General features: G+C 41.9%; 2 protein-coding genes across 2 annotated transcripts in view; both read right to left on the bottom strand.

Annotated features, from left to right (window-relative positions):
• Window positions 1–902: 902 nt before the first annotated feature.
• On the bottom strand, window positions 903–9,450 carry pa2g4b (proliferation-associated 2G4, b). The gene is made up of 13 exons (XM_053643947.1): window positions 9,269–9,450; window positions 7,472–7,600; window positions 7,270–7,375; window positions 7,060–7,129; window positions 6,847–6,939; window positions 5,304–5,367; window positions 3,607–3,685; window positions 3,384–3,462; window positions 3,156–3,289; window positions 2,695–2,789; window positions 2,386–2,513; window positions 2,217–2,270; window positions 903–1,620 (listed from the first exon to the last, which is right to left on the bottom strand). The coding sequence occupies exons 1-13, from the start codon at window positions 9,354–9,356 to the stop codon at window positions 1,555–1,557; spliced, it is 1,185 nt and encodes a 394-aa protein (XP_053499922.1). The 5' UTR covers window positions 9,357–9,450; the 3' UTR covers window positions 903–1,554.
• Window positions 9,451–14,431: 4,981 nt separating this feature from the next.
• The window catches only part of erbb3b (erb-b2 receptor tyrosine kinase 3b), a 37,892-nt gene continuing 25,728 nt past the window's right edge, over window positions 14,432–26,595 (bottom strand). Inside the window, exons 15-28 of the mRNA XM_053643210.1 lie at window positions 24,087–24,244; window positions 23,658–23,711; window positions 23,388–23,529; window positions 22,369–22,488; window positions 22,104–22,202; window positions 21,751–21,936; window positions 21,489–21,635; window positions 19,604–19,679; window positions 19,356–19,502; window positions 17,676–17,773; window positions 17,415–17,585; window positions 17,244–17,315; window positions 16,138–16,399; window positions 14,432–16,013 (exon numbers count right to left, since the gene is read on the bottom strand). Coding sequence (XP_053499185.1) covers window positions 15,190–16,013; window positions 16,138–16,399; window positions 17,244–17,315; window positions 17,415–17,585; window positions 17,676–17,773; window positions 19,356–19,502; window positions 19,604–19,679; window positions 21,489–21,635; window positions 21,751–21,936; window positions 22,104–22,202; window positions 22,369–22,488; window positions 23,388–23,529; window positions 23,658–23,711; window positions 24,087–24,244 — 2,556 coding nt within the window. The 3' untranslated portion in view covers window positions 14,432–15,189. The remainder of the gene's footprint in view (window positions 16,014–16,137; window positions 16,400–17,243; window positions 17,316–17,414; window positions 17,586–17,675; window positions 17,774–19,355; window positions 19,503–19,603; window positions 19,680–21,488; window positions 21,636–21,750; window positions 21,937–22,103; window positions 22,203–22,368; window positions 22,489–23,387; window positions 23,530–23,657; window positions 23,712–24,086; window positions 24,245–26,595) is intronic.

The following is a 26,595-nucleotide window of genomic DNA, read 5'->3' as shown; positions in this document are numbered from 1 at the left end:
GCTTTGGTATATTTTTATAGCCTTCCTGTGCTCAGTCAGCTGCATAGAGGAGCTTATAATTGGTAAAGGTTAACACCAGGCTTGGAATATCCGAACAGTTTACGTTGATCTAAAATTGTTATTCATAATATCCATGCCTGACCTGCCTGTTGAGTTAATTAAGTAAGGCCTAACGAGTTGAACTGGAAGGGTGTCTGATGACTTTTTTTTTTTTCTTTCAGTTATTTATACAGTAATCTAATTCACTTGCCACTATTTGTTCTATTTTTTTTAAGCTCATAAAATATCAAATAAATGCATGTTAATATTCACGGAGAATTTTTTTCAAAAAGATCTGAGATCAAAAGTATTAACACATTTAAAATTTCAATGAATGTGATCAGGGATTTATTGTCGACTGTAACAAACACTACAGGACTCTCGGATATTGCGTAGCAAAAGTCATGCTAACATCGTAGCCCATGTAATGAAATGAAAAAAATCCAACAAGGAAAAAGTCAACATGCTGTTCTATAAACTAGTCATGTCAGGTTTTTAAAAAATAATGCATGAAAATGATTACATTTAAAAATGCACAACTTATGTGGATTTATGTTTTATATTTCAGCTACTGTACTAGCACAGTTATTATTCAAATTATTCAGTGTTATATGTACAATAGCAAAAATATGTAAAAGATAAAGCCCAAGATTCTTTTGCTACATGAATAAGCTCATGGGCAGTTGCAGAATTGCAGGAAGATAAAAAGTACAGGGCATTTAGAAATCAGACTACGGTTACTATATTTGGCCAAGGTCATTTATTCTTTTGGAAGTTATAAAAGAATGGCAGGCTTGTTTAGCTCTTAGGGTCAGACACACAGTTCAGCTGTAAAAAAAAAAATTTTAAAAAATGACAACAGCTTTCTAGATTTCTATATCTAGGAAAAATACAAAATAAAGTCAGTCGTGTTATAGTTCTAACACCAGACATCACCACATTCCAGCTCATAACACTTCCGTCGTTGCTGAAACAGAGATCATATCCATGTTTGAGCAGCTACACGTCTACATACGATCTACAATGGCTCTCTCAATAGATCAGTCACTCATCACAAAGGCTAACGCTTTCAAACATGAGTCTTGAGAATTTAAAAGAATAATCGGCACACTGGAGTAATGATACTTCGCTGGTGCCGCCACTTTGCTTTTATTTTCCGAGATTGGTTTTACAATGACAGTTTAATAAGAAAAATATTGATCATCATTATTATTATTATTATTATAATAAGAGGGGCAACCCCACTTAACATGCGGCCCTGTAAATAAAGGCAGTCAGTTGGTGTGTAGCACTTCCCCCATCTGTAACCTCCTGTAGAGAAGCCAGTTTTGTTATCGTCACCAGACTACACGAGCTGTGGGAACTCAAAACTGATGTGTGGACTTCATAGCTGTCATACAGAGTTACAGGCTGATCGAAGGCTAAAGGCTGGAGGCGTCTCAGTGGGGCATGTTGGGACTCTTCTATTCTCCGTCGGTCAGTATTATTGGCAGTAGGGGGCAGAGGAAGCTTTTTCTACTTGGCAGTCTCCGTCTCCACCTCCATCGGTTGTCCAGTGGCGTTCTCTGCTGTCTTAGAGGCCTGAGATAAAACAAGGATATGAGCAAAGAAAGAAAGAAAGAAAGAAAGAAAAAGGATGATTACACTTAATAATACTACACTATAATCCAAAACATTCATCTGATTAAGTTAGAAACATTTGTTGCGATTTAACTTCTTACTTCGTGAAGCAGGGGGGAAAGAAAAAAAAAACGGTTAGCGGATGATTCCGATTAAAACCAAAACACAAAGAGGAGATGATCCCTACCAGGGGTCCAAATAAACTATTTTATTTAATAAACACAGACACATAATCGATCCCCATCTTTACGATTTGTCGAGAATCATCTGCCGCGGCACCTAGCGCACGGGCTTTCGTTTCTACGGAGAATTCAAGGACGCTTGCCTCATCGTCATGGCAACAGCTCATGCCCAGGTCAGATTGCGTCAGAGTTTGTTGGATAAAACCATACAACCCTGCTCAGACATTCCACGACCAACAATTCCATGACTGTCGGCGTTGGTAGAGCGTGAACTGGGCTTATTCCATCAACACGTCATTTAGCACAGACTAAAACTCTGACGTAGGAAACTCGAGTTCAACTTGTGCATGTTTCCAAGCAGCGGAAAGAACCAACCTTCTTTTTCTTCTTCTTTTGGGCCTTCCGGCTGACTGAGCTTTGCAACAGAGCCTGCAGAAAGAGGGAGAATAGGCAATCGATCAACCTAAAATGCAGAGTGTTGCATGACACCAAAAGAGGACGGGCCATACTCCAACTCTTTTTTTTTTTCCCCACCCAAGCTTACCTTGAGCTCAGGATCCTGCACCTCGTGCTCGGACTTGTACAGCTCCGGCTCGAAGGGACCGTTGGTGATTCTCAGGGGTCCGTTGGCCATCAGCATCACGGTGAATTTAAACTGCGCCACGTGCTCGCCTGGAGAAAAAAAAAAGAGACTCGGGTGTGAGGAAACGATCAGAGTAAAAATGATTGTCATATTAATGGTATGTTATATCGTGTAAAGGTAGATCTCTCTGCGCTGAGGGTCAAATATATAATGCAACGGGGGGTGGATGTGGATGTGAATGACAGTACAGAACTGATCAGTGTCACTCACCTTCCTTCTCATGCAGGACGGTGAAAGGCTGCAGCAGCTCGTGTTTGGCACACTCCACAACACCCAGCCGAGCCTTGCTCTCATCCTCGAACGCCCTGAGACAGACAGACAGAGAGAGAGAGAAACAGGGGAGTTAGGGAGAGGACAAATCAACCCCAAAGGGTGATTTATGAGAAGACGACAAGATGTGGCAAAAGTGTGTGTGTTCTAGCTTGATAACTGGTCTCAGTTTGACTAGTATGTGTTAATATGTGCTTTTATCCCCCCTCCAAGACACACACAGTCACTGCATCTTTTCAACTGTACCCATTTGTGTACACGAGCTGAGACACCCATGAATGGGATAGTTGCCTGGATAGCAAGGATAATTATGCGGCGCCTTTCCGGCATCCGAACCTGTAATCTCGCAACAATAGGGCGAGTTCAAAAAGTATTCAAATTCCTCAAAGGCATAAACGCACCTGAGAGTGAAAGGCATGGTGTCGTAGCGTTTCTCCACCTCGCTGAAAAACGCCCTCGAGGTCTTCATTTTCAACCCGTACTGCTTGCTCGGGTCTCGCTTGTAAACGGTGGTCCTCTGTCCTGAGTCTTTAGCCTAGATTAAGAGAAGGGGCGTTTGTGTGTTACGATCACACGGCTGGAGAAAAGGGTCACAGAGACGCTGGACCGCGAGATGAACTGCCGCTCACCTTCCCCTCTCCTGTGCTGATCAGCACATCCACGGCAAACACTTCATGCACCTCGAACTCAGCTTTCTCATGATCCTTCCTGCACGGGGAGTAAGGATTTGAAGTTTTAAAAATAAAAACCCTTCCAGACTTTTTGCTTAAATGTATTCAACAACCACACAACGTTCCTTTTTCCTGATTTAAGAAGAAACATTCCCACAAAGCGCAGCATAAACCACTTCACCTCTGCTGGTCTGTAGGGTTCTGAATGATGGTCTTCTCTCCATCAATGATGTGCTGCTTCAGCTGATGGGACAGCATTCCTACAGACAACACAGGGGCACTGGTTATAATAACGATAACTTTACCGAGGGACAGCGATGCTTAATAAAAGAAACGACCATAAAATAAATACCCAAGAGAAATAGAACACAGCACCAGGGCTGCAACAACTAATCGATAAAATCAATAACAATAGAATGTCATTATCGATTAGTTGGTCTGCTGACGTCACGGAGGGGCGTTTACGTATGACGTCGCTTTCATGAAAACTCAGGCGCAAACACGTGCGAAATGGCAGAGAAAACACACAACCCGGTGGCAAAAAAAAAAGTGTGTCCCAAGTCATCTAAGGCATGGGAGTATTTTACAATAAATGCAGCAAAGACGATGGTAACTTGCATGCTATGCAAAGCTGAGCTTGTGTGGCACGGGACTACCACGGTGATGCACGAGCACATGAAAAACGTTGGTGTCACGGACGAAGGTGAAACATCAGCACGGTAAGCAAAAACCTGAGTATATCACCATTATATGAACGTGTGAAAATGGTATAGTCTAGTTTACGTCCATGCTATTGTGTAAACAGCTTTGTTTACCAACTTCGGGACAGTCACACTAGATGTATTTTGTCTGGAGCATCAGGTTGCGCAGCATATCGATGGATTAAAATAGCGCTAGCACAGAAACGGGTTCAATTAAAACGCCGTGGACAAAGCCAGGCACTAAATCTAAAGGCACTTGATGACAGCGGCAGTAAAAGGTTTTTTAGTCACGGTAGTGGTTTTCATCGAATGCTCATGCATTTGTGCATTAGTGCATAATTGCTCCTGCGTTTTCAAACGCGATTTACTGCGGCTCGACGTTATATACATTAAACGAATGAATGATACATTTGAGATATTTTTAGTGTTATATTGTCACATCTGAAGTACAGCAGGTCCGTGTAAAAGAAATTTAAACAAAAAATGGTTAAAACATGTTGTATTGATTATATATTATTTAGATTTCTTATATTAATCACGGTTGTCAACTTGTCATCCGCAATTATCATTATAAACAATGAAAATATTAATTTACATATAAATTGCTTCTTGCATGCTCAATTGCTGTTTTTTTGTTTGTTTTTTTAATGTCGGAAAGAAACAGCTCTCCATGAGCGAATTTGGTCAGAGGAGAAATCCCCCATGCACTCCTCGACAAGCAGCCATTGTAACAGATGCTATCCTATATATTTTTGAAACTCAATTTTTGGCTTTGTTTTTGATTATTTATATTTTGGATATTATTTAAAGTTTTGCTGCTTAAAACTGGACAAACTGTGGACAAATGTCCAATGTTTTATTTAAGGCTTAAATGTAAAAATTAAAGATTATATTAATAAAACTGGATGTGCCTTTTGCATTTTTTTTTTTTTTTAAAAAGTACACGCAGAAATACTCTGATTTGGGGGTTTATTTTTTTTATAATAAACAAAATGTAATTGTAAAAAAAAGTTTAGCTCCCCCCCGATTAATCAAAATATATATATAAATAATCGTCGATTAATCGATTATCAAAAATAATCGTTTGTTGCAGCCCTACACAGCACACAGCTGTTAAATGAGTTTCTTCCTTCACGCAATAACGCACACGCGTGTAGCTCACTGGCGTGCATCTTACCCTCTATGGCTGTGCATTTGAAGGACTCGGCGATCTTATTCCAGGCTTCGGTGACCTGAGTGTTCTGAAACAGGCGGACAAGATATAACGCATTAGCGTGACTGAGCAGGTGAACAACGGTTGCAAGAATATATTGAACTTCTGAAGGGAATGCACAGGAGAAAAGAGGGCAGAAATAAAAGTAGACCAAATCCAAATCCAAAGGTCAATGCTGGTTGTTACTGAAAATGACACCCAGCTGTTGAACAGGTCACAGACTGATCACTAATGCCAAGATGGCAGACAAACTGTACTCTAATGCCAAGACAGGACACAAACTAACCCCTATTGCCAACAGTGGAGACAACTGCATCCTAATGCAAAGACTGGATAAAGACTGGGCACTAATGCCAAGACTAGATACAGACTAAGCCTTAATACTAAGACTGGAGACAAAAAACTGGACCCTAATACCAAGACTGGAGATAAAAAACTGGACCCTAATGCAAAGACTAGACACAGACTAAGCCCTAATGTGAAGACTGGACACAGACTAAGCCCTAATGTGAAGACTGGACACAGACTAAGCCCTAATGTGGAGACTGGACACAGACTGAGCCCTAATGTGAAGACTGGACACAGACTGAGCCCTAATGTGAAGACTGGACACAGACTAAGCCCTAATGTGAAGACTGGACACAGACTAAGCCCTAATGTGAAGACTGGACACAGACTAAGCCCTAATGTGAAGACTGGACACAGACTAAGCCCTAATGTGAAGACTGGACACAGACTAAGCCCTAATGTGAAGACTGGACACAGACTAAGCCCTAATGTGAAGACTGGACACAGACTAAGCCCTAATGCGAAGACTGGACACAGGCTAAGCCCTAATGCAAAGACTGGACACAGACTGAGCCCTAATGTGAAGACTGGACACAGACTGAGCCCTAATGTGAAGACTGGACACAGACTAAGCCCTAATGCGAAGACTGGACGCAGACTGAGCCCTAATGCGAAGACTGGACACAGACTAAGCCCTAATGCGAAGACTGGACACAGGCTAAGCCCTAATGCAAAGACTGGACACAGACTGAGCCCTAATGTGAAGACTGGGCACAGACTAAGCCCTAATGTGAAGACTGGACACAGACTGAGCCCTAATGCGAAGACTGGGCACAGACTGAGCCCTAATGCGAAGACTGGACACAGGCTAAGCCCTAATGCGAAGACTGGACGCAGACTGAGCCCTAATGTGAAGACTGGACACAGACTGAGCCCTAATGTGAAGACTGGACACAGACTGAGCCCTAATGTGAAGACTGGACACAGACTGAGCCCTAATGTGAAGACTGGACACAGACTGAGCCCTAATGCCAATGATTCCTCAAATAACATGGCACGTTGTGCCCAAGATATACACCGTGAACTTATTGAAATAGTTCAGTATCGGGTTTCTAGTTTATAGCACTAGGTTCTGGTACAGTATGTTTTGAGTGCTTGGGTCGATCCACTGACAGTCCACCAGACGACAACCCCCGATCCATGCCGTCAGTCCACTCACCTGGTTTCCAGGCTTAACAAGCCGCAGAGCTGCTTCAGCACACAGGTAGGCAGCTTTGATCACATCCGCCTTCCGGCCAGTCACTGGTGCTTCCTGAGAGAAAAGCACAGAACGGTCACTTGGGTTTAAACGAAATGAGGTGCTTGTTTAAGTTTGTATAAAACCGATTAATGCATTCGAGCAGCCAGCAGTAACAGGAATGACGTGAGAGACCTTGGTCGCTCCAACCACCAGGCTGTGAGCTACGTTAGAGATGAAGCCATCCACGTGAACTCCGAGATCGCTGCGAAAACAAGGAAAAGAAAGACACACCCTTTATGGCAGGCAAACGTAACATAAACGGGCCCGTGGCTAGAAATGATTGAATTTTTTTCTAGTTTATCCAGATCATTTAAAAACATCTTGAAGTAATAGATAAGTTACATTTTAACCAAGTCACCATCCTGCAGTGTGTAGTCAGGGTCACTCTTCAGAGGAGAGAAGTGGCACACACAGTTGTTGACGGACACACAGGTGGGGAAGGCGATACCTGTTGGGCACGCAACAACGTCACACCTTTAAAAGCGTTCTAAACAAATCTCCGTGAAACTTCCGAATAGGCAGACTGAGCACGAGCACCATTTACCTTTCTTGATCTCCTTCTCCTTTTTAAACACCTTGCTCGTCTCGGCAGTGATGAAGGCGTCTCCTTTCTCACACAAGCTGAGCACAGAGACACCCGGCTTGGCCGCATCTACGACAGCACGCAGAGCCACTGGAGGAGAGAACACATACGTACACACACAAAGCGGTGACTATTATAATTAAGGAAGGCTATGGCGTTTTTTTTTGTTTTGTTTTGAACAAGCAGCCATCGGATATAGAGATGCTTCTACAAACTTCAATTTAATCACGTTAAAAACTACGGTTGTCTTTTATCCCCTAACAGTTTTGGCCAGATTCAGTAAGCCGAGTGATATAAGACATACAAGTAATAAGATCAGTGATGGCTGGTTGTGATAAACGGAAGGGCTAAACGCTCAACAATGAAAATATTATGATTGAGTAGATCAGGAGGTCTCATCCATGTCATTGTTAAACTCTTCCACACACACCCGGGCAGACAAATCGCAAATGCTACGTTCACACATACAGCGACAAAGTGACCGCAGGCTATTCATTTTCCATCACAGCTGGCAACATGAGCGAGAGCGACCACTGGCGACGAGATGTGGGCGTGTCCAGCGTCTCAACAAAGCTGAGAAAAGTTTAACCTTATGCGAATTTGGAGCGACTACCAACAGTAGAGCGCACGATCCGAACTGCTTCGTGGACCTAACGTTACTATAACAACTAATAGTAGGGACGCCTACAGTAGGTACAGCGACAGGTGTGTGTGTGTGTGTGTGTGTGTATGTAGCGTAAGCGTTTCAAGTCCGTAATGGGTTCACGCTGGCTTCCCTCCTAAAACTGAACAAGGTCAACAGAATAGTTGTAATGATGTACTTATTCGATCTAGTTGCTCCTCCGAAGGATTATTTCGGGGGCCGAGGAGGAGGACGTCCGACTAAACAGCTAATCCGAGTTCATTATGATGTGAATCTACAGTCTGGGCTCGAAAGAAATCAGCCCCAGCTTCACTTCTTCATACGCTCTGGATCGCAGGTGGTGCTGTTGCACTTGGTTCCACAAAACAATTCCCACAGATCCTACCCGTTTTCAAGACACCTCTCAATTGCATAACGATCTTCGCAGTGCCAAAAACAAACCCTTCTCCTGAGGTCTTGTTATCTTTGACAGAAGGAGCTCGGCCCTGTGAGATCATGTCCACCAGCTGCCTCTGGACAAGATACACAACGGAGCACGTGCTCAACATGGAAGCTGTCAAGCTAATGGAGAGAGACATAAGGCAGAGATCCCATACACAAGTACCAAAGTTTCCCACAGCAGCTCTTTAAGTGAGTGAAGTACATTAAAATGACAGTTATACAGGCCTACGGTGAATTCTAACACGTTTCTGTGGTCTATTGAACACTTTCAGACACTTAACCAGCTCGGTATTGTATACACAAGGCTACATGTTGTGGCACCCTATGTAGTGCACTTTAATAAAGAGTATAGGCTGAATTTGAGATTTAGCTCACAGCCTTATTTGTGACTGATGACTATCTCTAATGGCAGCAGGAGCAGCTGCTCAGACTGGACGCGTGTTAGCAAAAACATTTTATAATCACAAAAGAACTTTTTTTAGACGCTAAATAGACCGCGTGATAGGGTGAAGACGCCGTTAAGTCTTACCCTATGTAGCACACTAGTAAAGGGATTAGTGAATCATTTGGGATTCAGCCCAGGTACACTGTGAAGAAGCGGCGGGAAGCTAAGTTACACCGGGACTTTGCGTTTCCGCCGACAAGCTTCATTTCAAGCGTTTAGCCACACTTACAGTTCGCTATGTCGGCGCCCATTTTGTATTTAGTGACGACCAGGTCGTCGGCGATGGTCTGCTCTTGCTGGTCGTCGTCTCCTGACATTTTCCTTCTCAGTCGACAGATGTACGGCGAGGAACTTTTTTTTCCCCCCTCAGTTGTAACCACGCTCGATTCCGTCTACACGTCCAAGATGGCCGACGGACGTTTTCAAAGTAAAAGTCCTTCCGGTAGCTTTTTCGCGTAAAAGTCGCTAACTACTTTTACTCGACTTACACTAGAGTGCAAAATAAAATAAAAAGCCATATCTCCAATGGCTTTGAAAGAGAACTTTGTCTCCAAATAAAGATGAAATGTAGGTGTATTCTGCAATGTCAGCGATGTAAAATGAACAGAAAAAAAGCAAAACGTGACCCTCTCCAGTGTGCTTTGCTTGAGGGCTAGCAGCTTTCGCTTCACAAGTCAGGTTTATTTATCACTTTATCACCGTATGCGAACATATGTGTACACTGAAATCCATCCATCCATCCATCTTCTACAGCTGATCCTTTTCAGGGTCACGGGGAACCTGGAGCCTATCCCAGCGAGCATCGGGCACAAGGCGGGGTACACCCTGGACAGGGTGCCAATCCATCACAGGGCACAATCACATACACACTCACACGCCATTTATTCATACACTTTGGACATGCCAGTCAGCATGTCTTTGGACTGGGGGAGGAAACCGGAGTACCCGGAGGAAACCCCCGCAGCACGGGGAGAACATGCAAACTCCGCACACACAGGGCCACGGTGGGAATCGAACCCCCGACCCTGGCGAACATGCTAACCACTAAGCCACCGTGTGCCACATGTACACTGAAATGCTTGTGGCAAAGAGTAAGTTGCTCATGTAACAGAACACACACACACACACAGGTTACACATGCTGAACCCTCATCTAAAAATAGCTGTTAGTCTATATTCATCCCAAGGAGCATCGGGCACAAGGCAGGGTACACCCTGAATGGGGTGCCAATACATTGCAGGGCACACTCACATACACATACTACGGATACTTTGGACATGCCAATCAGCCTACCACACGTGTCTTTGGACTGGGGAAAGAAACCGGAGTACCCAGAGGGCCTAGAGGGCCGTGGTGGGAATCAAACCCCCAACCCTGGAGGTGTGAGGTGAACGTGCTAACCACTAAGTCACCGTGTACCCACAATAGTGAAATGTATACACTAAACTGAAGAAATGCCATACTGTAGCTTATAAAACACAGTAAATGGTCGTAAAAGGAACAAAAATGTTAAGTATGAACATGTCCGTGCTTGCACTTATGCTGAAGCCCAACTCCAGCTTTAAATCACTATGTGTTCGTTATGTGACATAAATCTGGGCAGCATAGGAGCCTGGGAACACAGGTACACTTGTGTAGGGTGCATCCCTTTAAGCCCCCCCCCCAAGAAAATTCATGCCCCAAAACAATTTCAAACTTGCAAATAAATGCAAAATTCTAATCTAATTTAGAAGACATATACATTCAAAATGTACGGTCTCTCTCTACCACCAATACGAACCAGCAATTGTGATGACATCATTCTGCACTTCTGTCCAATCAAATGCACTCATGGTGCTCACTGTCAAGGCTTAACCCGGGCTGTAAGATAAGCTAAACGCTTTTGGCTATTTAAAAAGGGGGCGTGACCACTCAATATGTCCCATCCTGACTTCCTGTTTCAGTGGAAATGAGGGGTGATCCTCATTTCCTTTCCTTGCTTCATTTCCTTGCATCTTAACTTCGCTCCCTTAGGATGTGAGGGAAGGATGCAAGGATGAGATGTGAGGAGAGAGGAACCGAAGCAAGTGGAATGGAATATCCCCGCTCTCTCAAGCGTCAATTAATGATGACTGTGCTCACTGCGCTTCAGGGATCTGCCGTTATGTTGTTGGAGTTTGGTTAATAACAACATTCTTAATAAAGCAAAATGCACTGAGAGTATGTGAAATGTCTGGGTTATTCAACAATACATCATTTATCGCATCTTTTGTGCAGCTTTGCATATCCAAACATGTAAGGATCAATTAATTACAATACTCATTGTAATAATATTATTATTTAATTATATTTCACACTAAATTCCATCACATCATCAAAGGACTTTTTGTTGAGAGTGTGGTAGATGTAAAGGAGGAGGGGAATTTATACGTGCGTCAGGTTTTTCGACAAGAAACACTTCCACATAGAATACACCTGTGTATCCTCACTCGTAGAGCCTCTGGAAGCTTCCTCACCTCCTCGAGATGCAATTAGAGAATCGATACGTCCTTCAAGATGTCTAACTTCGATCGATTTCCGGGTCACGAGCTGGAGGACGGAGAAACGAGGAAACGAGGACGCATCAGTTTGAGTATCGAGAAGCACCCTACGTCAAGACATTGAATAATGCTGTGCATTTCAGAACCCTTTATGAGGACTTTAAACTTTTCCACATTTTGTATTGTTACAACCTGAAACTGAACTTTGCCTATAATTGGGATTATTTGTCATGAATCTACACAAAAATAGCCCATGATAATGGGCTAAAGTGGGGGTGAAAATTAATATAGTTCGCAAAATTATTTGCAAATAAAAAAATGTAGAAGATGTGATTGCATCAGCATTTTCCCACATTGCTCTGAAACCCCTAAATGAGGTCTGCTGCAACCTGTTGCCACCAAAAGTCACATCATTTTTTTGTACTGAGTTATAATTAAAGTGTCATATGATCTCAATTTAAATTCACCTGCTCCTGAAAGGCCCCAGAGTTTCTTAGAGAACATCCTTAAACAAACATTTAAACATATTATGACCAAGGACTATCCAAACAAGTCCAGGAGAACTCTCTGGGCAGGTATCAATCAAGGTTTGGTTATTAAAAAAAAATACACTTTGAACATCCTAGAATAGAATAATCACAGGTGTAACTCTGCCTAGAGGAGGCCATCCACCAAAAATCAGTGACCACATAAGGGGGCAATAATCAGAGAAGCAACGATGAGGCCAAGGATAGCTGAAGGAGCTGGAGAGTCCAGAGCTTAGATATGAGATGATGTTTACCAGACAATCATAGCCTGGACACCTCACAAAGTAGGGTGCAGCAGTTTCAAGGGGCACACTTGTAAAGAACCTTGATGAGCCTTGAACCTGTGAATTTGTTTGTGAGCTTATTTATTTTTGCTCTTGTGCACATGCTGCAGCATGGTTGTAAAAAGGAGGAAACATGAAAGCTTTTCAGCTCTCAGCTTTTCATGCTGTCCATGTCTTTCAGAGAGAGAGAGAGAGAGAGAGAGAGAGAGAGAGAGGGAGGGCTTGTGAATGCATCCATCACAGATAGATGTTTAAGTGTGCCACATTAATTAGCTCATTCCTCCTACACTCTCACTGCAGACTCCCGCTAAACCATGCCCCCACCCTTTTCAAGACTCCATGAAATTGAACATTTTGGCCTTGGCACAATGTGCAGCATTTGGTGGAAATGCAGTACTGCTCATAACCCAGAGAACTCCATCCCCACTGTGAAGCATGGTGGTTGTAGCATCATGTTATGGGGATGCTGGTTAGGAGTTTAAGACAAGATGAATGGAGACAAATCCGGTGCAGTCCTTGAAAAAAATCCTGGTCCAGTCAGCAAGAGACTTGAGCCTGGTTCAGAGATTCACGTCCCAACAAGACAACAACCATAAGCATAGTGACAAAGCTACACTGGAGTGGTTCAAAAACCAAGAACCTGAATGTGTTAGAGTGGCCCTGTGAAAAGGAACAACGATGCATGATGTCAGATTAGTATCGTATTTATTTGGGTGTACAGGCCACACGCATACACATTAAGGTCCCCTTTTATTTTTCTGACACAAAAGGGAAAATGTGTAGAAATGAAAACGTTACACTTTATAAACATAAACTGTAAAATTCTATTAATAGATTGACAGCATGTGTGGAAAACAAACACAAATATATAAATTCTTCCAAATTTTATCAAAACTTGGCATTCCAGTACATATAAAACACATAAGCATCATAGTTTATAAAACTTCAAAGGGATACACTTCATGCTTACTACATAACTGCGCACACACACGCACACACACACACACACACACACACACACACACACACACACACACGCAGTAGGTCTCCCGCTAACTGGCCATCGCACTTGCTACCATTTTGTCTTCTCATTCTCAAAACGCTGGCCTAATTACAGTATTAGCTGGATAATCATATAGCTTGACAAACCCGTGGAAACCTGGGGTCTTGTGTATAAAACTTTGCATTGATTTCATCCTTAAACATTGTGTATGTACAAGTTATGATTCTGTATATGATTGAGTAGTTTCAGATTTATATAATGGTATGGGTCATGTCCCATGGACAATTCTAATGTAATGCTAATCAGCACATGATTATGTGAGTATCCTTAGTGAAATCATCAGAAATTGTTATATTTTTGTATTTTATATACACATACTAATATATATATATATATATATATATCATGTATACACTGCCAGTCAAGAGTCAACACCTTGTATTAACATTTTGGCAAAACTTGGGAAGAAACGGGGTCGAGATAAATACTCTAGAATCAGAAAATCCAACTAAACCGTAGAAATGTGTGACTTTATTTAACTGGGGAAAGAAATCTAGCTCTAACTGGAAAAGGCCAATCTGGATCACTCTAATTAGGCATTTACATTCTCGGCATTTTGGCAGACGCCCTTCTCCAGAGCGACTTACGGTAATCTCACATATAGATCTGAGCAGTTGAGAGTTAAGGGCCTTGCTCAAGGGCCCAACAGCTTGAACTCATGACCTTCCAATCAGTAGTGCAATGTCTTCATCGCTGAGCTACCACTGCCCCTACCCCTACCATTACCACTGCATTTCTAGCACACAACAGTATGCTTACAGTAACTGCTTCACCAAACAAGTCCACTAGCCTTTAATAAAGTCCTGATTTAGAGTTCCATTCAATTCTGAGAGTGGACAATGAAGATGTCCTTACATACAAAAATGTTGGTATTTTAATGAATTAATTGCCAAGACTGGGTAAACTGTAATAAAAATGTAAAATTAAAAAAAAAAAAAATATATATATATATATATATATATATATATATATATATATATATATATATATATATAAATAATAATAAATTACAGCCCGTTTGTTCAAAAACCTTTGACTGGCGGTGTATAAATTTGTATAATCTGGTCATATTATGCGAAATACATCAGTATCAATGCAATGACTTCTGCACACACAGGCAGAGGAAAAGTAACTACATACTGGTCATCCCAAAGTCCAGCCTTGAAGTCTTTAGTGCCTGAGTCATGTTTCAGAAGAAAAAAATGGATTAAAATGATTTCACATTTTAAAACATGGCCCATTTATCTGCTAATGGGAATCACCAATACACCACAACACACACATATAACTTGAATTACACCTGGGTGGGGGTTAGCATAATCGAAGCCAGAAAATCTAAAACGCTAGCACAAGACGGTGTAAATGGTAGTGTAAATTTCAGGCAACATGATTGACAGGCAAGCATTCCTGTCCTGATGGCTTGGATGTTCGTGATCCATGTTCACAGACACTGGAAGGTTTTTTTTTTTCTTCCTTCCACTGAGTAGATATTTTATTGGAAGCTGCCAGAACGTGAGGAGAACTTTGTCCCAGGTATTGCAAAAAGTGTTCTGAATTAAAAAATCACCGACCCCTAATCACTTTACCTCTGATTAGGGGATTACACTCGAGAGTATGTGTGAGACAGTACGTACATTTCAATGCCAATGTGTAAATCCTGATGTATGGTTTGGAAAACAGCATACACACTTTTCAAGATCAGGTCTCTGCTGAGCAAACCAGCTGCCACAGTTCAGGACTTCTGCAGTGATGCTTTATTATGTGCATACAGCGTCGGGTTTGTGGAACAGTCTGCTGTGCCAGTAGTCCGGGTTGTCAAAAGACGTGCTGCTGTTCTTTTCATCCACACCAGCACATGCGCCTCTGAAGGCTCTCATTGTAACTCTGTGTGGCTCTTCACCTGACACCATTCTCCCCTTGGCTGGAAAGTTTTGGTACTCAAGCCGGACACCTGATGTACAAACCTTCCCACATGCATTCATGTCCTCGTATTCATCCGGCTGCTCAGCGATGGCCGCGTCCTCGTCCTCATCCGCCTTGCAGCTCCTTCTGTTGTTCCCATTCGGAGCAGATATCTCACAAGCGTTCTGGTAAATGGCTTCTTCTCTGGGCTTGTGTGAGCTGGTGTGGGCTTTTTCTAATATCGATTCGTTTCTTATGTCCATGTATTCGTACTCAACCACAGCCTGCTTTGGTTGCCCCTCCGCCGGAACTGTGCCGACGTCAACATTGTCTTCACAAGGCTCTTTTTCAGACACTCCCTCGTTGTCTGCTTTAACTGGCACAGGTCTGTCCTCACTTTCATCATCAGTGGCATTTTGTGTTTGGACAGCCTCGTGTGGTGAGAGGCTGCTACTGCAGGTCACAAGATCAGCACAGGGAGACTGTCGCGAGGCTGAAAGATCGGCTGCGCCGTCGCCACTGGCGTCTCCCGGTGAGTGAAGGAGTATAGCGGGCTGTTTGCTCATCAGCTCATACTCCTGCGACGGATCTGGGATAGCGTGCGGTTGACTCTTGTTGTTTTTAGTTGCCCTGTTTTGTCGAAGGCTGGCTCTGGAACTGGATCGAGTCACCAGAGTGTCTTTAAAAAAAGAACAAATAAGTTAAAAACCATGAGCACACAGTAAGTTTGATGAAAAAACAAACGAAACAAAAACAGGGTAAGATCTACCACTCTGAATGCACAAGAACAAACAAAATGTCACCTCTTCCTGAACTGTGCGCACTTCTCGGTAGAATATACCCGTCTGGGTCCTCCTCAGCCGCCTCTATTCCTGGGGAAAAGGGATCAGACGTGACAGACACACAGTTTGACAGGTACGCGCTGTCTCCTCGGCTGTTTCCTCTGCGTAGGCTTCCTGTCTGAGAGCTGATCTCGCACATTTCCATGTCCATCATCGTTCCCCTGCCTTCTGAGCTTTCAGACGTGGTTCTCGCCGAGCCTAGACGGTTCCTCTGGGACCACAGCTGAAGTGCAGACACAGCGCTGGTTAATAATTCCGTATTGCTCATGACATAATGAACAGTACAATATTCTCTTCAACACACACGGACTAATCGCGTTACCATTTCGTTCTGTTCGAGCCGAATGAGTCTGTCCATAAATATTATAATATAATAATATGATACTATTGCTAACAACTGAGATGGAGTCCTAACAACTCCAGATGGAGTCCCGCTGGTCTCTATTTCTGAGAGTTTCAGATGACAGAGGAGATGATTTCAGAGCATTACATCAGTGGTTCTCAAACGTTTTCAGCGTGAGGCCCCCCTTGTGTAGGGTGCATCCCTTTGTCGCCCCCTAGAGTCATCAAAAATTTTCTCAATTTAATTTTTTCATCTGTATTAACTTTCTCAGCTAAGAGACTACGTCCTCTATCTAAAACTTATTTCAAACAGTCTTATGTTTTATCAGCGTGAGGCTAACAGTACACTAGTATATCTAGTACATCATACTTCAAAGGTTGACAATCCTGACTTACACACAGCTAAAATTAATAATAATAATAAAAAAAAACGTTCTAGAATTTCTACGCGGCCCCCCCGGTGCCATGTGGCTGCCCTCCAGTTTGAGAGGGTTTGATTTACATGATAGATGACTCAAGTCAGAAATGGCCAGTGGATACTAGAGTTGTGTGTGGGACTGATACAGTATTTGAATCCCACTCACACTTCCTCTGCAAGGAATTCTGACCAATCCCTTTCTGTTCGGTATCAAGATATCTGTCCAATAATGTGACCGTGATGGATGATGCATGCCATCATTATCTTCTCGTATCATAAGTGAAGTGTGTAATACGTAGTATCTGACCTGTCTGAAATCCTCCCCAGCAGTTGACGTCATGGGTAGATATCCCACTGGTACAGATTGGCCTGAGGCACTCTACAGCATGAAAGAACGAGAAATCGTTTTTATTTTCAAATACTGAACTCGCTTTCATCCGCTAAAGAGCACACAAATCAGAGGTCATCTAAGTCGTACCCTGTAGGAGCCGATTCGCATGCGGGAGTGACTCCTAGATGGTGACATGTGGAGAGGAGGAGTGGCGAAGCCATCATCCAACACCTCATCGTCTTCACTTTCGAGGTCAACCTCCGTTAGCTTAGGCTCGCGCAGATGGCTCTCATCTGCCGCAGCACTATTTTGTTCTTTCTGCATTGAGTTAAAAGAGACATGATGTACAGATGTAAGCTCTGTTCGGATGGTTTAATTAAAGGTTATTAAAGGTCACTAATGTCTAACCTTGACAACAAGGTAACGGGGTGGATCCCTTGCCATTCGGGTAAACTCGTTAGCCAGCTCTTTAAAGGTCGGCCTGACGTTCTCATCAATCATCCAGCCTGAAAAAGAAAGAAGCAAGATTCAAGAAACAAAGCAACTACTGAACATACCGTATGTGCCACTGTGCCACAGAATGGACACAAAGACTGAAACAGAGATATATATATATCTGTTTCAGTCTTTGTGTCCATTCTGTCACAGTAGGTTCATGCTTTTTCATCCAATTCACAGTAAATATCTTCCTGACTGCTATAATAATACATGTAATATAAATATTTGGGATATACTAAACTGATCTGGGGGAAATCCATCAAGCAGAAAAAATATTGGGAGCATTGGTACATTCCTTCCTAAGACTTCACTGATTTCCCTTTCAACCCCCCAGGAAAGACCTCTCTCATTCAGTTTTTTTTTTTTTTTTTAAATTTATATACCACGGCTTTGCTGAATTCTCACATTTGATTTGTCAGCAAGTCTCTGACAGTAGTTGTGAACCAGAAGCAAATCACAGGTTTATATTAAGGTGCTTGTTCATACTTTATCATACGTGCATTATCATTTCTATAGTAACAACTTACACAGGCATGGACGGTGGTCCACATAAATGTATTAAAAATGTGTGCTGTCACTGCAGATTCTTTGCTTTTCCAGCATCTTCTGCATATTTGACCCCTTTCCAACAGCGACTATATGATGTCGAGATCTGTCTTTTCACACTGAGGATGACTGAGGGACTCGTACACGACTATTACATAAGGTGCAAACACTCACTGATGCTCAAGAAGGCAACACGATATATTGGGAGGCGGCGGGGGGGGGGTTAACTTTTGAACAGGAGGATCAGTGTAAATTGTTATTATTTTCTCAACAAGTTGACTTCTGGAAACTCAGTGAATGTTTACACCTTATGTAATAGTCGTGTACGAGTCCCTCAGTCATCCTCAGTGTGAAAAGACAGATCTCATCGTCATATAGTCGCTTTTGGAAAGGGGTCAAATATGCAGAAGATGCTGGAAAAGTAAAGAATGTGCAGGACCTGGAGGATTTTTCTGAAGAACAGTGGGGCAGTTTAACTGCTCAGGACAAACAAGGGACTCGTGAAGAACTCTCACAAAACATAAACACAGTCGGTGATCACCCAGGTAACGACACAAGGTATTAATAATCAAGCGTGTGTAAACTTTTGAACATGTGTGTTAATTCAGTTATTATTGTGTCTTGTGGACTATATGTAAACATCTGTTATGTGAAATAGTTTATTCAGGGCAAGACTAAATAATATTAAAAAAAAACGCAATTTTTTATGATCCCTTAATTTAAAAAAATGTATTAACCTTTTGCAGATTCTGAAAGGCGTCTGCAAACTTATGACCTCAACTGTAGTTAAACCATCTCGCATTCATTACTTTGGATCTTTTCATATTCTCTAGTTTTACTTCTTAAATTCTTGTAAAATGCAGACAGAGGAGTAAATCTGAGTGAAATTGTGAATATGAGAGCCTTTTGTGTGTATGACTGAGATAAAAAAACAAACAAACCAACAAAAAAACCCTAAAGAAGATATAAAGAAACACTTTGTGTGTGTAAGAGAGATAAATTTGGAATGATGTCCAAAACAGCACCTCACAGCATAAGACTTACACTTGACCATGACCATGTAGACATCGATGGTGCAGATCTGTGGTTGGGCCAAACGCTCGCCTTTCTCCAGCAGACCCGGCACATCGTTAGGATGCATGAAAGTGTACGGCTCCGCCCCATGTGACATCATCTCCCACACTGTCACACCTGCAGCAGCGGGGAAATATCCGGTCATTTATCCAGGACGGATCACACAGATGTAGAGCTTTATCAGCGTGTACTACGATTCCCGAAGCATCACGTCTTACCGTAACTCCAGACGTCGCTCTGGTGAGTATATCTCCTAAACAAGATGCTCTCTAATGCCATCCATTTTATTGGAGTCTAAACACAATAAGCAGACTGTTAGTGGGAATATAAGTGGGAAACTATAAACAATTGACCCCATTTTCTCTCTTTTTTTTGTTGCTTTTTATTTCTTCTCCGCTGGCACACTAATGCAGGTGATCTAAAACGTGCATGTAATATACAATGTATATATAAACGTACAGTACTGCTCATGTGAAAGGTACCAAATTAGCTGTGCTCCACGTTCATGGTCCATATTTCTATAATGTACTATACTATATGCATCATATATGATCAATATAGTCTACAATGTATTTGAATATGAAAACACTTTGAAAATGGTTTACATTTGATCTGATGTGTTTCTTAAAGTGCCATTGGTATGCTTTTCCTTTTTCGATTACAGAAATAGCCACACCTGATCAAACTGTACCACGAAATAAAAACTAAAACTAAGAAACACTGGTCACTATATGCAGTGCTGTGAAAAAGTACAGCTGATTTCTTCTGTTTCTGAATGTATGTCTCATACTAAATAGATATTTAGATCTTCAAAAGAAACACAACATAAAACAAAGAGAACCTGAGTAAACACACGATACAGTTTTTAACTTAATTTTTTTATGGACGCAAAAAATAAAGTTATCCAACACCTGTCACCCATGTGAAAAACTAATTGCGCCCTTAAACTTAAAATCTGGTTGTGCCACCTTTAGCAGTAATAACTGCAACCAAACGCTTCTGATAACTGGAGATCAGACTTTCACAGCACTGTGGTGGAATCTTCTTTGCAGAACTGCTTTAGTTCAGCCACACTGGATGGTTTTCGAGCATGAACTGTCCGTTTAAGGTCTTGACACAGCATCTCAATTGGTTCAAGTCAGGACTTTGACTAGGCCACTCCAAAACCTTCATTTAGCTTTGTTTGAACCATTCAGAGGTGGACTTACTCCTATGCTTTGGATGATTGTCTTGCTGCATAATCCAGTTGCGCTTGAGTTTCAATTTTCAGACATTCTACTTTAGGATTTTCTGATAGAGAGGAGAATTCATGTTTCCTCAATTACTGCACGTTTCCCAGGCCCTGAATCAGTAAAGCATCCCCACATCATCACACCTCCACCACCATGCTTCACCGTAGCCATGATGTTCTTTTTGTGGAATTCAGTGTTTGGGTTATGGCAGATGTAACGGCACCGCCCTCTTCCAAACAGTTTCACTTTCGACTCATCAATCCACAGAACATTCTCCCAAAAGGTTTGAGGATCATCAAGCTGTATTTTGGCAAAATTCAGATGAGCCTTAATGTTCTTCTCGGCTAGCAGTGGTTTTCACCTCGCCACTCTTCCATGGACCTTCTTCCTCATCATTTCTGGAATTTCTTTCAATTTTGGCAGAGTGTGTTACTTTGTAAGACCTTTTAACCAACTTCATGCTGTTGAAAAAGTTCTATTTAAGTGTTGATGTGATTGAACAGGGTTTGCAGTAATCAGGTCTGGTTGTGTCTAGTCCAGCTGAACCCCATCATCAATGCAGTTTCATAGATTTGTGGAATTAGTAACTACGGGGGCAAATACATTTTCACACAGGTCCAGTCGTGTGAACTTTTTTGCCTTCAATAAATAACATTATCATTTAAAAACTGCAGTTTGTGTTTACCTTTGCTTTAATTTCCTCAGGTTGATTTTGTTTTCATTTCTGAAACAATTTAGTTTTAGAGATACACTTATTGGCATCAATAAGTTATATGCTTGTTTTACTAAAGGGTCATTCCCCAATCAGGAATATATTGTATATTATATACACTCAAACTGAAACATAGTAGTGGTGATAATTGATCAATACCTTGTAGACATATTTCTTGTCATCAGGATAGAGCAGGTCTGCAACGCCAAAATCAGAAACCTGCACGATGTAGTCACTTTTCAGCAGCACGTTCCGAGCAGCAAGGTTCCTGTGGACCATGCGGTGTTCCTCTAGGTAGTACATGCCCTAAATCACAGACACAAATGAAAAAAGTTTAACATACTGTATGTACTCACAGATATACACCCAAATGTTCTAACACTTCCACGTTCCCAGTTTTAACAGAGCTCCTGAGTCTCACCTTGGCTATCTGCACACACCAGTTGAGGAGGCGCTGGGGATCCAGGTTGTTCGCATTTTTCCGCAGATATTGCAGCAGGGAGCCGTGAGTGCTGAGTTGGGTGACTAACTGCAGGCTTTGTCCAGGACAGATTCCGAGCAAACGCACGATATATTGGTGATCCAGACTGCCGATAGACAGCATGTGCTGCGTACACAGAGACATTTATATAAGAGAGCAATAAAAAAGGTACTGCAGCACACAAGGAAGTGGTTAAAGTTGCCAGAACACTGTTACTATGCAACCTGGGCATCAAGGTAGCTAAATACTCAGCTAGCAGTATTTATGTAAATATATACGGAAAAGTGTCTCACATCTGTAATCTCAGCGAAAGCGTGGCCCCCGCTGTGGTTTTGGATGGTCTTTATAGCAACAGGGATCTTCACCGAGTCCCCTTCAGGTATCCAGAAACCCTGAGGACAAAGTAAAGGACACTTTTCAGACCATATATACATTTTAGACCAAGATAGAACAAAGTCCAGAGTCTAATACTTAAGCAGGACTTGCAACACTGATCAAATCATATACAGAACACGTGTATATGGTAGAAGGTCTGAATTAACGGATGAGTGTTCGGACCTTGTGTACGGTACCAAAGACTCCCGATCCCAGGAGTTTGCTCTTGCGTAGCTCTGAACTTTTCAGGATGCGAGCGTGAACTTTTGTCCCTTTCTCGCCTGGATCCAGCGGCTCGATGCTCTATAGGAGAAGAGGAGGGTAAGATAGAGGGAATACACAGTGTCAAGCTGTTCAGGTTTTCAGCTATACATCTTGATATATCAAAATGATGAAGACTGTGTCACTGTCCAAAATACTTATGGACCTGACTGTAAGTAGAGATGCCTCCTTGTCCTGAATGTTGGATGTTATGTTCCATATCAATTGTTTATACTCCCATTTTAAAAGCCTGGGGCGCTACAGAGACCAGAGTGTCTCCTCCGAGCTGATTTACTGACAGCTGTCAGAACGTGTCACCTCTACTCAATTCCTCTTCTCAGTACTGTTCTGATATTTGGTTTTTTTCCCCCTTTTTTCTTTACATCTTGTCTCCTCCCCTGTCCTCTCATTGGTGTGTTTCCTGACTGTGTCCTGTTGATTAGGTTGTATTTATATACTCTTATGTTTTCTATTCAGGATGCAATGTTATTGTGTGTTTCTGTGGATTTACTTCCTGATTTTTACCCATATCACTAGCGTCTTGGCTCATGCGCTTACCTCATGTTACAATGTGATGTATTTGGGGACGCTGCCAAATATTATAGTGTTCCGGCTTAAAAATCAATGACGGCGCCTTTAAATTAGTTGCATCACACAGATGCAAGAGCTGTGGATTTCCCAAATGCATCCTTTTTAACAGTGAAGAATACTCTCGATCAAAACGAACAACTATGTATCTCTCTGAACTGTCTAACCAGTACTGTGTGGTTCGATATTTATAATGTTCTGTGCATTTATGTATTTTGCACTTGTCATTGTACTTTGCTCATACGGTTTATGTAATCTTGTGTACAATGTCCCTGTCATGTCTGATATTTTACTTCATATTTATTAGGAATGAAGCTGTTTGTCAGAGATCTCCTCATGTTGTGTGTCGTCACCTCGCCGCTCTCCAGGTATCTCCTGAGTGCTCTCTTGCGGCGGATGGCCAGGCCACGGCGGTACAGCAGCGCCATCACCACGACTGCCAAACACACGATGAGACCAGCCAACACTCCGCTTACTATAGCTGCAATGTGAGGACTGGGAAAAGGCACGTCAGGCGGTCAGACGCGAAGGACTCAAGAGTGCAAAGCGAAAGCAAAGGGAATGAAGTTATGATGGAAAGATACTATGCATGAAGTTTGCCACCTGTAGAGGGAGCCACTGACCTGTCCGCTGTTAGACGAGCATCCATGCAATCTCTCAAAGATGGGCCAGTGCATCTTGAAAAAAAACAGATGGGTCGGTGCATCAGAAAACTCTTATTCTCATTTCATATTCACACAGTTTCAACAGATTAACACACACAACGCTCAATTAAACAGCTGGAGAAGCTAAAAAAAGTTCAAATAAATGAATAAATCTTGGACATAGATGGACCTTTGAACAAATTAATGACCTTAAACACACAATCTACGTGGTCCACAGTAATAATGTTTTCCGACAGCCACCTCGGTCTCCTATTGAACCCCCGTGATCTGAACTGAAAGGAGGGACCAATAATTTTGAAGCGATTTCACAATGTGTAGGAATATAACCGTTGATATTCTACGTTTTGTCCATGGTGTAGCTGCATTATGGATGTACTGTGAGCTTACCCGCTTGTGCAGTTCGGGTGACAAGGCTGGCAGTGTCCTGTACTATCTGGGTACTTAAAGATAGTCTGTCCCCTCTCTCCAGTCACTCCATAAGGGCAGGAGGACACACAATGAGGACCATCCATTAGGTTAGCGCATGCTTCACACTTATCCGCTCCCTTACAGCCACACACGTAAAGAGATAGAGAGATAGAGAGAGTGGGGGGAAAATATGATTATTTCACGGAAGATTTATGGCAGCTCAATCTGTCAGCACCTGTACAAGTGTAAACAACTAAAACTGGAATTCGTAATCCTATTGGCGTGTTAGTGATGCGTTATTACACAATAAGCAGGATGAAGCCAAGAGGCAGCAAAGCCAGTTTGGCAGGTCTTTAGAGCTTGCTGAAGGCATCACACAGAGCGTGGGTGGACTATTAAAATGATATTGTTAGAATTTTTCCTATTAATTATCTCATCATGACATTTACATACACATTTACATTTCATCCTTCGGCTGCCTTTTTTCAAATCAACTTCAAAATGAGGTAGATACAAATACGAGTGCCACAAAGCTCATCCGCCATCTAACCAGAACCATTAGAGGAAGTCACAGAATCATTAATTAAATAATGATGAACACATTTTTCACAAAATATTCTCTCTCTTCAATACAGTGCGAGTTGTACATGCGACCATGAGCAACGAGCGAAACAGGTACTAGCACAACAAAACGACAACACAACAGAACCGACATACACAAGCGCAATCAGAGGGAGAGTGTTTCAGGGTGTTTCTGTGTTGACATTAAAGTGCTCATCTAAACAGTGGAAAATCCACAGGCTTTGGCGTGTACAGAATCTGGACTATGGCCGCCACATCAAAGGCAAAAATAACGGAGGTCATATTTCATCATGTACAAAAGGGGACAAAAAGTAAATACACTCCGGTATGTATTTAACACTGAGCTGCTTAATATCGCCAATGTCGCCTTCTGAGTCATTCAGGAAAATGTATGATTTGGTTAAGGGGACAGAGTAATGAATTTGGCAAATGATGCGTGTGGAGTGGTTAAAGGGAAAATAGACCCAAGGTGAATAAACAATGCTGCAGGTCAAAATGCATTGAGAGAGAGAGATGTTGACCTTGATGTGTTGAACTAAATAAAGTGTGAATCTGTTTAATCTAAAAGTCTGAAATTGTTTAATCGAAATGTTTACCACACGTGATTTAACGCGATTGTTCTAATACTTTATCATTTCTATCGTAGTAGAACAACGTCTATCATAGTAACAACTTAAACAGTGCCTTGTATGTATGGACGCTCCATATAAACAGATTAAAAGAGAAACTGTGTTGGCATGGAGCACGTTTGGAAGCAGTCTCCGGTGTTGGTACTTTATAACCTTATAACCTTTATTCAAGGTAAAGCGTGTAAAGCCGTTCCTTTAGGTTTTCTGGCAAGGGAGAGTCTTTTTGTTATTTTGTTTTTTATTAACTTCAAGATGGGGTAAAATAAATAAATAAATAGATAGATAGATAAATAAATAAATAATAGAGGCTGGTGATCAACTTGTAGAAAGTCCTTAACATTAAACTGGCTGTGGTACAGTATAAGAGGAATAAAACATGCATGCTTTGTTGTGTTTTATTCCTTACATACTGTAGCAGAATAATCTTATTATAATTTTATATTATATATATATATATATATATATATATATATATATATATATATATTTTTAATAATTATAATATTATTCATTTCTGGAAATTCTATGCAAAAAGGGCATCTACTCGGAAGATGCTAAAATATAAAATTACTTTGATTTATTTTGGATTTTGTTATCACAACATAATTCCCATAGTTCCATTTGTGTTCTTCCAGAGTTTTGATGACTTTGTTGTTATTATTCTAAAATGTGGAAAAGCTTTTAAATGGTAGGGTAATTATATATAACGCCAGTTCAGGGATACCGGAGGTGGTAGACGCAGATTCAGAGAACATCAATATTAACTTAGGTACTCATGGCTGTAGCGTCACTGTCAGTTTATACACTTTACAGTAACAGTACATGAATAATCATGCACTAATACCTGAATTAATACTTTATTAAATATGAACTAATGATGAGCTAAGGCGTGTTCTACTCACAAACTAATGAAGAGCTAACCTTTCACCATAGTTCCCTTTTTCCTGTATAAACAGGGACAAAGTCGCCTCCACCTGCTGAAGAGACTGAGGTCTTTTGGTGTGTGCAGGACCCTGCTTAAAACTTTCTAGGACACTGTGGTAGCATCTGCTATCTTCTATGCAGTAGTTTCCTGGGGAGTCGGGAACACAGAGAGGGACAGGAAACGTCTCACAAACTGGTTAAGAGGGCTAGCTCTGTCCTGGTCTGTCCTCTGGACAGCACAGATGTAGTGGAGGAGAGGAGTATGGCGTATATCATGAGCAATTCCTCTCACCCCCTGTATGAGACATTGGGGTCCCTGAGCAGCTCCTTCAGCAGCAGACTGCTGCACCCTC

The sequence above is a fragment of the Ictalurus furcatus genome, chromosome 15 (genome assembly GCF_023375685.1).
Source record: "Ictalurus furcatus strain D&B chromosome 15, Billie_1.0, whole genome shotgun sequence".
Classification (NCBI taxonomy): Eukaryota; Metazoa; Chordata; class Actinopteri; order Siluriformes; family Ictaluridae; genus Ictalurus; species Ictalurus furcatus.
This window is presented reverse-complemented; position numbering and strand designations above follow the sequence as displayed.